The sequence below is a fragment of the Pithys albifrons genome, chromosome 10, assembly GCF_047495875.1.
Source record: "Pithys albifrons albifrons isolate INPA30051 chromosome 10, PitAlb_v1, whole genome shotgun sequence".
Taxonomy (NCBI): Eukaryota; Metazoa; Chordata; class Aves; order Passeriformes; family Thamnophilidae; genus Pithys; species Pithys albifrons.
In genome coordinates this window covers 33,204,553-33,218,069 of record NC_092467.1, presented here as the reverse complement: position 1 = coordinate 33,218,069, position 13,517 = coordinate 33,204,553, and the positions used below count along the sequence as shown (strand labels likewise).

The 13,517-nt window shown below is 48.8% G+C and overlaps 1 protein-coding gene across 4 annotated transcripts in view; it reads right to left on the bottom strand.

Moving 5' to 3' along the window:
- LRRC7 (leucine rich repeat containing 7) overlaps positions 1-13,517 on the bottom strand; it is a 134,183-nt gene that overhangs the window by 58,468 nt on the left and 62,198 nt on the right. For all 4 annotated transcript variants that reach the window (XM_071565464.1, XM_071565461.1, XM_071565462.1 and 1 more), the window contains exons 3-6: positions 11,452-11,569; positions 8,359-8,437; positions 5,076-5,165; positions 3,049-3,105 (exon numbers count right to left, since the gene is read on the bottom strand). In XM_071565464.1, the coding sequence (XP_071421565.1) occupies positions 3,049-3,105; positions 5,076-5,165; positions 8,359-8,437; positions 11,452-11,569 (344 nt within the window). The remainder of the gene's footprint in view (positions 1-3,048; positions 3,106-5,075; positions 5,166-8,358; positions 8,438-11,451; positions 11,570-13,517) is intronic.

Sequence of the window (13,517 nt, the reverse complement as noted above, 5' to 3'; positions counted from 1 at the left end):
GGGAAAAAAGGAACCTGAGTCCTCCCCACCAGCAGCTACTTTTATATTTATATTTGTAAATTTGTGGGGGAAAAGAAATGGAAGGAGAGGTGAGGGATGGGCAAAAGAACGTCAGGGGAAATGTCATTTTATGCAGAAAATAATAAAGGTACACCTGGAATTGAAAGGATAGAAAAAGTCCCATTTTATGAAATTTAATAGGAGTAAATTCTTCTGGGTGAAAAAGGTGTTTTCCCCCAAACTCTTTTGGCAATATTTGATTGTGGAGCCCAAACAGATCCTGGAGTTTAATCTGCCCCAAATGCTCTTTTCACGCCTTAACTCCTTATCCAGAAGGAGAAACTTCACCCAGGGAATCCTCCCTTTGTCCATCTCCCTTTCAAAGAACTTCCATGGAAAACTTTAGACCGGATTTAGGTGCTGGATTATCAGAACACCCATCCCATGCCCTTTGGAAGGGAGGATTTCCCCTGGCATCAGGTGCCAGCTCTGGGCACCACTCCCTGCCCAGGGACAGGGGCCTGGAGGGGCTGCCAGGAGGGACCAGCCCCGAGCTCTGGGGTGGAATTCTCAGGGATGCTGAGCCCAAAAAAACGGGAAAACTGATCCCTTCCCTCTGGGCTGGGGCAGGTTGGAGGGGCAGAAAGTCAGAGGGCCCTTCCCAGGGACAGACTCTGCCAGCAGGGAAATATCCAGAACCCTCCAGATGTCCTGGAGCAACTCAGAAAGGAAAGTTTATCCAGGAGAGTGTCCAGAGTGAGGGAAATCAAAGTTTCCATCAGGGTAAACTGAGAAATCAAATTATCTATCAGTATAAACTGAGAGAAATCAAATTATCTATCAATATAAACTGAGGGAAATCAAAGTTTCCATCAGGATAAACTGAGGGAAATCAAATTATCTATCAGAATAAACTGAGAGAAATCAAAGTTTCCATCAGAATAAACTGAGGGAAATCAAAGTATCTGTCACTATAAACTGAGGGAAATAAAATTATCTATCAGTATAAACTGAGAGAAATTAAATTATCTATCAGAATAAACTGAGAGAAATCAAATTATCTATCAATATAAACTGAGGGAAATAAAATTATCTATCAGTATAAACTGAGAGAAATCAAATTATCTATCAATATAAACTGAGGGAAATCAAAGTTTCCATCAGGACAAACTGAGAGAAATCAAATTATCCATCAATATAAACTGAGAGAAATCAAAGTTTCCATCAGGATAAACTGAGAGAAATCAAAGATTCTATCAGTATAAACAGAGGGAAATAAAATTATCTATCAATATAAACTGAGAGAAATCAAAGATTCCATCAGGATAAACAGAGGGAAATCAAAGTATCTGTCAATATAAACTGAGAGAAATCAAATTATCTATCAGTATAAACTGAGAGAAATCAAAGTTTCCATCAGAATAAACTGAGAAATAAAATTATCTATCAGTATAAACTGAGGGAAATAAAATTATCTATCAATATAAACTGAGATAAATTAAATTATCTATCAGAATAAACTGAGAGAAATCAAAGTTTCCATCAGGATAAACTGAGAGAAATCAAAGTATCTGTCAATATAAACTGAGAGAAATCAAAGTTTCCATCAGGATAAACTGAGAGAAATCAAAGTATCTGTCAATATAAACTGAGAGAAATCAAAGTTTCCATCAGGATAAACTGAGAGAAATCAAAGTTTCCATCAATATAATCTGAGAGAAATCAAAGTTTCCATCAATATAATCTGAGAGAAATCAAATTATCTATCAATATAAACTGAGAGAAATCAAAGATTCCATCAATATAAACTGAGAGAAATCAAATTATCTATCAATATAAACTGAGAGAAATTAAATTATCTATCAGAATAAACTGAGAGAAATCAAAGTTTCCATCAGGATAAACTGAGAAATAAAATTATCTATCAGTATAATCTGAGAGAAATCAAATTATCTATCAGTATAAACTGAGGGAAATCAACGTTTCCATCAGAATAAACTGAGAGAAATCAAAGTTTCCATCAGAATAAACTGAGAGAAATCAAAATATCTGTCAGGATAAACTGAGAGAAATCAAATTATCTATCAATATAAACTGACAGGAATCAAAGTATCTGTTGGGATAAACTGATACAAACAAAGTTTCCATCAGTATAAAGTGATAAAAGTCCAAGTGTCTTTAACCCAAAACCTCCCTGTCCTTTGGCACAGGATAATGGGGGGATGGAAATTCCCAGGAAGTACCAACAGTGTCACGTTATCCCATTGCAGACAAACTGCCTGGGCAGGAGGTGTTGATAAATCCCTTTAAATGGGCTAATTAATGTGCAGTTCAGAGTTGAATAAAGGCACTTTGGAGCCCCCACTGTCCCACTCCCAACGGGGCCAAGCCCCAAATCCAGGGATACTTTTCCATGACTTTTCTCTTCCAGAAAACCCTGAGGCAATTCTGGGCTGGGTAGAAAAGCCAATCCCCGATTTCTGCAGTGCAGGGGCAGAGATTTGTTGCTCTTTTCTCTGCCATTTCCTTCCCAAAACACCATTTAAATGTTGGCAGCACTGAATTACAGAAACTTCCTATTTGTTGTGAGCAGCCCCAAGAAACACCAGCAACTTTATCCTGAATAATCTGCTGCTCCAGGATTTTCAGCTGCTCTGGGAAGCACCAAACCCCCTGAAATTCTGTTCAAACCAGAGGGTTCCACCGAGGGGGGTTTTCAACCCACCATTAGTTCTTGGGAGGAAAAAATCCTGTCCCATCCTCACTGCCCAGGCCTCTCTCAGCTGTCACTTCTCAGTTTGGTTTATTTATTTTAAAATGTCCCACTGAAGGTTTTGGCCACTGATTAATGCTCAGTTCATGTACAAGGTCCATCTTCCACCACCTCAAACAATCAAGAGATTTCTGCTGAAACCCTCCAGCAGAATTTCCTTAAAACATGCAAAAAAATACACTCTTGACAGAGAGGCCACCATTGCAGGGCTACAAACACAGATATTTGCACCTCCCTCAATTCCAGGTGAATAAATCAAATATTCCCCCACTTACTTTGGTAGAGTTTTCAAGTGGTTTTCTCTCAACTCCAAAATTCGCAATTTGACAAGTCTGGAAACAGGAGAGAAAACGATGAGTTCATTCCAGGAGGGAGTTGAGGAATCCCCAAGAATGCTCTGAAATGAGTTATTTAATGAAAGCACAAGAACCCCAAGCTCAGCCACTGGGGGGCTGAACGTGGCCCAGGGGGGCTCAGAGGGAACGACCCCCCAGCAGCACCTGGAGCTGGGGAGGGTCCAGCCCATCCCAACACTCAGCATGTCCTGCTCCTGCTGAAGGCACAGCAGATTCCAAGCAGACCCATTGGGAGGGTTGGGATTGGCAGGAAATTTGGGAGCAGTTGCTTTTTATCCTTCAGGAAATCTGAGAATTCTTGAGAGGAACGAAGATTTACTGTGTCCACTTGGCTCAAGTCATAAATAAACCAGTCTGGAATTGCTGTGACAACGGGCTCTGCTCCAGCCCAAAGCCAGGCTGGCCCCTGGGGCAGGGCAGGAACATCCCTGGGGTAGGGCAGGCACATCCCTGGGGCAGGGCCAGGCTGGCCCCTGGGGCAGGGCCAGGCTGGCCCCTGGGGCAGGGCAGGAACACCCCTGGGACAGGGCAGGAACATCCCTGGGACAGGGCAGGAACATCCCTGGGACAGGGCAGGCACATCCCTGGGGCAGGGGCAGGGCCAGGCTGGCCCCTGGGGCAGGGCAGGAACATCCCTGGGGCAGGGGCAGGCACATCCCTGGGGCAGGGGCAGGGGCAGGCACACCCCTGGGGCAGGGGCAGGGGCAGGCACACCCCTGGGGCAGGGGCAGGGGCAGGCACACCCCTGGGGCAGGGGCAGGGCCAGGCACACCCCTGGGGCAGGGGCAGGGCCAGGCACACCCCTGGGGCAGGGGCAGGGCCAGGCACACCCCTGGGGCAGGGGCAGGCACACCCCTGGGGCAGGGCCAGGCACACCCCTGGGCAGGGCAGGCACATCCCTGGGGCAGGGCAGGCACATCCCTGGGGCAGGGCAGGCACATCCCTGGGGCAGGGCAGGCACATCCCTGGGGCAGGGCAGGCACTCATTTGCCCACCTGGGCACACCAACATCTCTTCCAACACAGCTCTGGCACCTCAGGATTAACTCTGGAGAGCTCTTGGTGTTCCCAGAGAGCCACAGAACGAGCAGGATGGGACTGGCATGAGGTGGACTCTGCCCCAGCCCCATGGACTGGCTGTGCCCATGCCTGGTTTGCCCCATGGACTGGCTGTGCCCATGGCTGGTTTGCCCCCATGGACTGGCTGTGCCCATGGCTGGTTTGCCCCCATGGACTGGCTGTGCCCATGGCTGGTTTGCCCCCATGGACTGGCTGTGCCCATGGCTGGTTTGCCCCCATGGACTGGCTGTGCCCATGACTGGTTTGCCCCATGGACTGGCTGTGCCCATGCCTGGTTTGCCCCATGGACTGGCTGTGCCCGTGCCTGGTTTGCCCCCTGAGCTCGTGCCCAGCAGCACAATCGGGGCAGAAGGGGCACCCCTGACCCTCAGCAGGTGGAACCAGAGCCCCATTTCTGCCAGAGCTGAGCAGGGCAAGCCCCCCCTAGCTCCTGCTGCCCCATGTTAGGGCAGGGTGGGCTCACTCTGAGTGCCACCACCTTGCTGTGCCCTCAGCCAACACTTTCTGGCTGTGGCTCTGCATTTATTGTCCCCCTCCCTCTCCAGCCCTTCTGCTCAGCTCCTTTTTGAGTCCTCTCTCTGCTCCTTCCTTCCCTCCTGACTCCAGCCCTTCTCCCCCTGCCCCTTTCCCAGGGATGTTGCTGTTCCCTGCCCTTCCCACAGCTCAGTCCCACCTTTGAAGGACAAGCCCCTTCAGGTCCCATTTCTTCTCACCTTTCCCCCCAAGGGCATCCCCCCAACCCCAAATCCTGCTGACACAACATCCCCTGCACAACAATCAGCCACCAAATTGGGCAGAAAAGCCCAAAGCTCTGGGGTTTGTGTAGCTCCAGTGCAGGATCCCTGAGCTCTGGTGGCTCATCCTTACCTGCCAAAGTTGGCTGGGAGGAACTCCAAGAAGGCATCGTTCAGGTAGAGCTGGGTCAGGTTCAGCAGCTGCGTGAAACCATCTGGCAGCCTGAGGAGCACAGAACCCCTCAGTGCCCCCACAACTGCCATGGCAATATCAGCAGTTCTATTTAGAGAAGGGTGACTTTCCCTCTCACCCTCTTTTTCTACCCAAATTCTCCAGAAGAACTTACTCATTCCAGAAATTTCAAATAACCACATGAAATAACCAAGTGAAATTCAGGTTAGAGTGGCCTTTTCCTCCTTCCTAAGTGAGGCTTCAAGCCAAAGGTGTGTCTTGTTCATTCCTTTCTTCCTTTCTCTCCCTTTTTTCCCCCCTCTCTTCCTTTCTCTCCCTTTTTTCCCCCCTCTCTTCCTTTCTCTCCCTTTTTTCCCCCCTCTCTTCCTTTCTCTCCCTTTTTTCCCTCCCCTCTTCCTTTCTCTCCCTTTTTTCCCTCCCCTCTTCCTTTCTCTCCCTTTTTTCCCTCCCCTCTTCCTTTCTCTCCCTTTTTTCCCTCCCTCTCTTCCTTTCTCTCCCTTTTTTCCTCCCTCTCTTCCTTTCTCTCCCTTTTTTCCTCCCTCTCTTCCTTTCTCTCCCTTTTTTCCTCCCTCTCTTCCTTTCTCTCCCCTTTTTTTTCCTTTCTTTCTTTCTCTCCCCTTTTTTCCTCCCTCTCTTCCTTTCTCTCCCCTTTTTTTTCCTTTCTTTCTTTCTCTCCCTTTTTTCCTTCCTTTCTTTCTTTCTTTCTCTCCCTTTTTTCCTTCCTTTCTCTCTTTCTTTCTCTCCCTTTTTTCCTTCCTTTCTCTCTTTCTTTCTCTCCCTTTTTTCCTTCCTTTCTCTCTTTCTTTCTCTCCCTTTTTTCCTTCCTTTCTCTCTTTCTTTCTCTCCCTTTTTTCCTTCCTTTCTCTCTTTCTTTCTCTCCCTTTTTTCCTTCCTTTCTTTCTTTCTTTCTCTCCCTTTTTTCCTTCCTTTCTTCCTCTCTTTCTTTCTCTCCCTTTTTTCCTTCCTTCCTTCCTCTCTTCCTTTCTCTCCCTTTTTTCCTTCCTTTCTTCCTTTCTCTCCCTTTTTTCCTTCCTTTCTTCCTTTCTCTCCCTTTTTTCCTTCCTTTCTTCCTTTCTCTCCCTTTTTTCCTTCCTTTCTTCCTTTCTCTCCCTTTTTTCCTTCCTCTCTTCCTTTCTCTCCCTTTTTTCCTTCCTTTCTCTCTTTCTTTCTCTCCCTTTTTTCCTTCCTTTCTTTCTTTCTTTCTCTCCCTTTTTTCCTTCCTTTCTCTCTTTCTTTCTCTCCCTTTTTTCCTTCCTTTCTCTCTTTCTTTCTCTCCCTTTTTTCCTTCCTTTCTCTCTTTCTTTCTCTCCCTTTTTTCCTTCCTTTCTCTCTTTCTTTCTCTCCCTTTTTTCCTTCCTTTCTTTCTTTCTTTCTCTCCCTTTTTTCCTTCCTTTCTTCCTCTCTTTCTTTCTCTCCCTTTTTTCCTTCCTTCCTTCCTCTCTTCCTTTCTCTCCCTTTTTTCCTTCCTTTCTTCCTTTCTCTCCCTTTTTTCCTTCCTTTCTTCCTTTCTCTCCCTTTTTTCCTTCCTTTCTTCCTTTCTCTCCCTTTTTTCCTTCCTTTCTTCCTTTCTCTCCCTTTTTTCCTTCCTTTCTTCCTTTCTCTCCCTTTTTTCCTTCCTCTCTTCCTTTCTCTCCCTTTTTTCCTTCCTTTCTCTCTTTCTTTCTCTCCCTTTTTTCCTTCCTTTCTCTCTTTCTTTCTCTCCCTTTTTTCCTTCCTTCCTTTCTTCCTTTCTCTCCCTTTTTTCCTTCCTCTCTTTCTTTCTCTCCCTTTTTTCCTTCCTCTCTTTCTTTCTCTCCCTTTTTTCCTTCCTTTCTTCCTTTCTTTCTCTCCCTTTTTTCCCCCCTCTCTTCCTTTCTCTCCCTTTTTTCCCTCCCCTCTTCCTTTCTCTCCCTTTTTTCCCTCCCCTCTTCCTTTCTCTCCCTTTTTTCCCTCCCTCTCTTCCTTTCTCTCCCTTTTTTCCTCCCTCTCTTCCTTTCTCTCCCTTTTTTCCTCCCTCTCTTCCTTTCTCTCCCTTTTTTCCTTCCTCTCTTCCTTTCTCTCCCTTTTTTCCTCCCTCTCTTCCTTTCTCTCCCTTTTTTCCTCCCTCTCTTCCTTTCTCTCCCTTTTTTCCTCCCTCTCTTCCTTTCTCTCCCTTTTTTCCTCCCTCTCTTCCTTTCTCTCCCTTTTTTCCTCCCTCTCTTCCTTTCTCTCCCTTTTTTCCTCCCTCTCTTCCTTTCTCTCCCTTTTTTCCTCCCTCTCCTCCTTTCTCTCCCTTTTTTCCTCCCTCTCCTCCTTTCTCTCCCTTTTTTCCTCCCTCTCTTCCTTTCTCTCCCTTTTTTCCTCCCTCTCTTCCTTTCTCTCCCTTTTTTCCTTCCTTTCTCTCTTTCTTTCTCTCCCTTTTTTCCTTCCTTTCTCTCTTTCTTTCTCTCCCTTTTTTCCTTCCTTTCTCTCTTTCTTTCTCTCCCTTTTTTCCTTCCTTTCTCTCTTTCTTTCTCTCCCTTTTTTCCTTCCTTTCTCTCTTTCTTTCTCTCCCTTTTTTCCTTCCTTTCTCTCTTTCTTTCTCTCCCTTTTTTCCTTCCTTTCTCTCTTTCTTTCTCTCCCTTTTTTCCTTCCTTTCTCTCTTTCTTTCTCTCCCTTTTTTCCTTCCTTTCTCTCTTTCTTTCTCTCCCTTTTTTCCTTCCTTTCTCTCTTTCTTTCTCTCCCTTTTTTCCTTCCTTTCTCTCTTTCTTTCTCTCCCTTTTTTCCTTCCTTTCTCTCTTTCTTTCTCTCCCTTTTTTCCTTCCTTTCTCTCTTTCTTTCTCTCCCTTTTTTCCTTTCTCTCTTTCTCTCCTTTTTTTCCTTTCTCTCTTTCCTTTCCTCCCCTTTTTCTCTCTTTGTTCTCTCTCTCCATTTTCTCTCATTCTTTCTCTCTTCCTCTCCCTCTTCCTCTCTACTGTTTCAAACTGAAACAATCCAATTTCATCCTTTCACCTCCTTCCCTCTATTTTATAAACCCTGCTGTTCCCACCCCCTTTTTTTGTCACTATTACTGGAGGTTTTTGGCAGGAAAAGTCTTGCCCCAGCCCCACCCCAGAGCTGGCAGTGCCCAAACCCCGAAGCTTTGGCAGCACTTTGTTAAGGGGAGAGACCCCACATTAATTAACACCCAGATCTCCAGCAGACTGAAACAATTAGGGATTGATTTGCCAATGAGCCGGGCCAGGTGTGGGCACTGCCAAAGGTGTGTGTTGTTCCTGGTACTCACTTGGACACGGGGTTCACACTGGCCTCGATGATGGTCAGACACTTACAGCACTTGATGTTCTCAGGGAAATCTTGGATTCCTAAAGAGCCAGGGAAAGTTAATCATTAATTACACCAAAATCTGCCCTTTGCTTGTGCTCACTAATGAGCTCGGTTGGGGTTCTCAGCTCAGACCTCAGTTCCTCCAGGAGGGAGACTTTAGTACATTAGACCAACACTGATGCATTCAGTGGTGGTCTAAAAGTGCTTAAACCCTCAACAACCCACAGGGCAGGTCCTGGGCTTGTCCTGAGACCATTGTGCCAATGTTTGATTTATGGAATCTTCTGGAGCTAAACAGTGACATCACTTTATTTGTGCCTTTCCCTTCTCCCCAAACTGCTGCTCTGTCTCCTGGGAGAACACACAGAATCCCGAGGGTCTCCAGGTCTCCATGGATGAGGAATTTCCCCCCATTTCCCTGGGGGAACACACAGAATCCTCAGAGTCTCAAGGAGAACACACAGAATCCCGAGGGTCTCAAGGCCCCCATGGATGAGGAATTTCCCCTCATTTCCCTGGGAGAACACACAGAATCCTGAGGGTCTCCATGGATAAGGAATTTCCCCCTATTTCCCTGGGAGAACACACAGAATCCTGAGGGTCTCCAGGTCTCCATGGATAAGGAATTGCCCCCCATTTCCCCGGGAGAATGCACAGAATCCTGGGGGTCTCCAGGTTTCCATGGATAAGGAATTGCCCCCCATTTCCCTGGGAGAACACACAGAATCCCGAGGGTCTCCAGGTCTCCATAAATAAGGAATTTCCTCACTTTTCCCTGGGAGAACACACAGAATCCTGAGGGTCTCCAGGTCTCCATGGATGAGGAATTTCCCCCCCATTTCCCTGGGAGAACACACAGAATCCTCAGGGTCTCCAGGTCTCCATGGATGAGGAATTTCCCCCCCATTTCCCTGGGAGAACACACAGAATCCTCAGAGTCTCGAGGAGAACACACAGAATCCTGAGGGTCTCCAGGTCTCCATAAATAAGGAATTTCCTCACATTTCCCTGGGAGAACACACAGAATCCTGAGGGTCTCCATGGATGAGGAATTTCTCCCCATTTCCCTGGGAGAACACACAGAATCCTCAGGGTCTCCAGGTCTCCATGGATGAGGAATTTCCCCCCCATTTCCCTGGGAGAACACACAGAATCCTCAGAGTCTCAAGGAGAACACACAGAATCCCGAGGGTCTCCAGGTCTCCATAAATAAGGAATTTCCTCACATTTCCCTGGGAGAACACACAGAATCCCGAGGGTCTCCATGGATAAGGAATTTCCCCCTATTTCCCTGGGAGAACACACAGAATCCTGAGGGTCTCCATGGATAAGGAATTTCCCCCTATTTCCCTGGGAGAACACACAGAATCCTCAGAGTCTCGAGGAGAACACACAGAATCCCGAGGGTCTCCAGGTCTCCATAAATAAGGAATTGCCTCCCATTTCCCTGGGAGAACACACAGAATCCCGAGGGTCTTAGGCCCCCTTGGATGAGGAATTTCCCCCCATTTCCCTGGGAGAACACACAGAATCCCGAGGGTCTCCAGGTCTCCATAAATAAGGAATTTCCTCACATTTCCCTGGGAGAACACACAGAATCCTGAGGGTCTCCAGGTCTCCATAAATAAGGAATTTCCCCTCATTTCCCTGGGAGAACACACAGAATCCTGAGGGTCTCCAGGTCTCCATGGATAAGGAATTTCTCCCCATTTCCCTGGGAGAACACACAGAATCCTGAGGGTCTCCATGGATGAGGAATTTCTCCCCATTTCCCTGGGAGAACACACAGAATCCCAAGGGTCTCCATGGGTGAGGAATGTCCCCCCGTTTCCAGGAGTGCCAAAGGCCCCTGAGTTCAGACCTGCAGAGGTTTGGAGGCCCCTCAATGTGTAAGTTCCTCACTGGGGATGCCCCTCAGCAAATCAATTTGTATAAACCCCGGACTGTTCCCAGAGCCCAGGGGGTTCTCAGCCACTCTGGGAAGTGGAACAGCTCCCAAGGGCACTGAGAAGTGGCACCTCTGCATGAGCCCCCCTGGCATGTGGTGCTGAACACCCTGGAGGCAAATGAACAAGGCAGAGCCCCATGGCACCCTCTGCACGGTGCCAGGCTGGGCACCAGGACCCAGGGCAGCAGCTCCTGGGGCAGCAGGGATTGCAGCCCCCTCCATGCCCACCCCAGCACAGCCCAGGGCAGGGCAGGGCAGGGCAGGGCAGGTCACTGTTCCTGTTGCTGGGAGCTTGTAGGAATGCCAGCCCAGCCCTGGCACCCCCAGCCCTGCCCAGCCCAGCACTGAGGACAGGAAGGGTCTCACTCTTCTTGCTGATGTTGAGCTTGTGGCAATGCCAGCCCAGCCCTGCCCACTCCATCCATGCCCACCCCAGCCCCTCCATGCCCACCCCAGCCCCTTCATGCCCACCCCAGCCCTGCCCAGCCCCTCCATGCCCACCCCAGCCCCTTCATGCCCATCCCAGCACCCCCAGGACAGCACAAGGCAGTCTCTCACCCTTCTTGCTGATGTTGAGCTTGTGGCAATGCCAGCCCCAGCCCCACTCCATTCATGCCCACCCCAGGGCAGGGCACTCTCACCATTCTTGCTGATGTCCAGCTCACAGCAATGCCCTGCCCAGCCCTGCCCAGCCCCTCCATGCCCACCCCAGCCCCTCCATGCCCACCCCAGCCCTGCCCAGCCCCTCCATGCCCACCCCAGCCCCTCCATGCCCACCCCAGCCCTGCCCAGCCCCTCCATGCCCACCCCAGGACACCCCAGGGTACTCTCACCGTTCTTGCTGATGTCCAGCTCACAGCAATGCCCTGCCCTGCCCTGCCCAGCCCCTCCATGCCCACCCCAGCCCTGCCCAGCCCCTCCATGCCCACCCCAGCCCCTCCATGCCCACCCCAGCCCAGCCCAGCCCCTCCATGCCCACCCCAGCCCCTCCATGCCCACCCCAGCCCTGCCCAGCCCCTCCATGCCCACCCCAGCCCCTCCATGCCCTGCCCAGCCCTGCCCAGCCCCTCCATGCCCACCCCAGGACACCACAGGCACTCTCACCGTTCTTGCTGATGTCCAGCTCGCGCAGGTTGCCCAGGCTGGCGATGCCAGGGGGGAGGCTGGACAGGTCGTTGTCAGGGATGCTCAGCTTCCTCAGGGCCTGGCAGCTGAACAGTTGCTGTGACACAAAACACACTTGGCAGAGGTTTGGGGGGAAAAAAGGTCAGTTTGGGTCATTATTTAGACACAGAGCGGCCCTGGGCAGTGCCAGGAGCTGACTCGGTGCCCGTGTGGGGCCCTTCCAGCTCTGACATTCTGTGAAACTCCTCCAAACTCCAGAAGAATTCCCAGCAGGAACCTGCAGGATTTGGGCACAAATCCAAACCAGACCAAGCCTTGGGCAGAAAATGTCATGAATTAAACTCTGTGACTGAAATCTTGGCCAGAATCTGCTCCCCCAGTGCCCAGTGCCCAGTGCCAGCCACTCCCTGGAGAATTCCCATTCCAGAGCCCAGGGAATGTTTGGGAATGGGAGCTCAGCACTGCCTGGACACCTGCAGAGCTTTGGAGCTGCTGAAGGGAGAGCTCTGACAATGACACTGCCCTTTATTTCTTCACCCCCTGGATGACCCAGAGGGGTTTCCCTCAGTTCCTGGTTGGCATCACCCCTCTGGATGCCCAGCAGTGCCTTTGGCTCCTCCAGCCTGGAGGTGCCAACTGAGGTTTGAGTCACCACAATGGGCTTTTATTCCGGGTCTCTCAATGTCCAGAGGGGCTTGGGCTGCTCCAAAGGGTGTTGGGGGGAATCCTCAGCCCACTCCTGATTTCCTGGAGCCTCCTTGCCAAGGACTCCACCCCCAGGGAGATCAAAATTCCATTTATTAGTCACCAATTCCTTTGACTCATCCAAATAAGGGCCACTCTTGCAGCAGCAGCTCACGATGCTGAAGCCAAAGGCAAAGGAAATCAAAAGCCTTGGCAAGATTTGGGGGGAAAACAGAGTGAGAATTATGTAAAAATCCTCAAATCTTTTAAAGAAAAAAAAGAAATATAAAAATTAGGAAATAAAAACTGATTTCTAGTGATGGAAGAGAAAACAACCATAATTATGGTACAGGAAATGTAAGGTTAAAATAAAACTAAAAGCAGGAGGAATGAGTTTAAGGCATCGATTAATCAATTAATTAATGCCAAATGATTGGGTTCTGGAGTCTCACACAGCACTGAGAGCAGTGAGGGCAGACCAGGTTTTTAGCAGCGTTTTTATCATTACATTTTATCACTTTCAGCATTTTGTCATTGAATTTTTAAACCTGATCAGGGTGACAGGAGAGTTCAAAAGGTTATTGAGGCTTCTGAGGCCCAGAAAAGTGGGCAAAGAACAGAAAATGGGCAAAGTTGTGCCCTGGAAGAAGTGACTTGAAATGACATTGAGGGAGGGAGGAAAGTTCTGCCCTGGTGGAACAGACCATGGAATACAAAGTGGGTGTTGAGCAACACAGGGCCAGTTTTAGGCCAAAAATTGGCATTTTCTCCTCTAGAATATTAATTCAATAGTGAAAAAACAGTTCAGAGCCACAAGGCCAAAGCACCTGAAGCAGAACATTTGAGAAGGGAATTATTGGGGCTGGTTAATTCCTGGTAATGACAAATAAAGGTGGGAACGATGCCTGCTAAGAGCCCAAATTAACAGTTATTGATCTTCCCTTACCCGTGGCCAAGACTGTGACAAATGCTGCAGTTACTCTAATTTGAGACTAAAGACAATCACCTCCCTAATTGCAGCCCCTTTCCCTCTGGCCTTCGGATTTTCCTATGGAATTCTGGAATTATTCTCTGCCCTGGTGGATTTGTCGGGCTCAGGCACCACAACTTGGGGTGAAAACCACTTGGAAACCTGGAAATCAGAATATATGGACCAAAAGCTACTGAGCAAACCCCCAAATCCCTGCCCAAGGCTGACACTTCCACCATTCTTGTGCAGCACAAGGAGTTGGACCAAGGGTTGGACTCGATGATCTCGGAGGACTTTTCCAACCCAATCCATTCCATGATTCTGTGATTCTGTGGATGTGGAACTGAGTGAGAATCCACCATGTCTTGATCCAACCCTGCTGTGATCACCA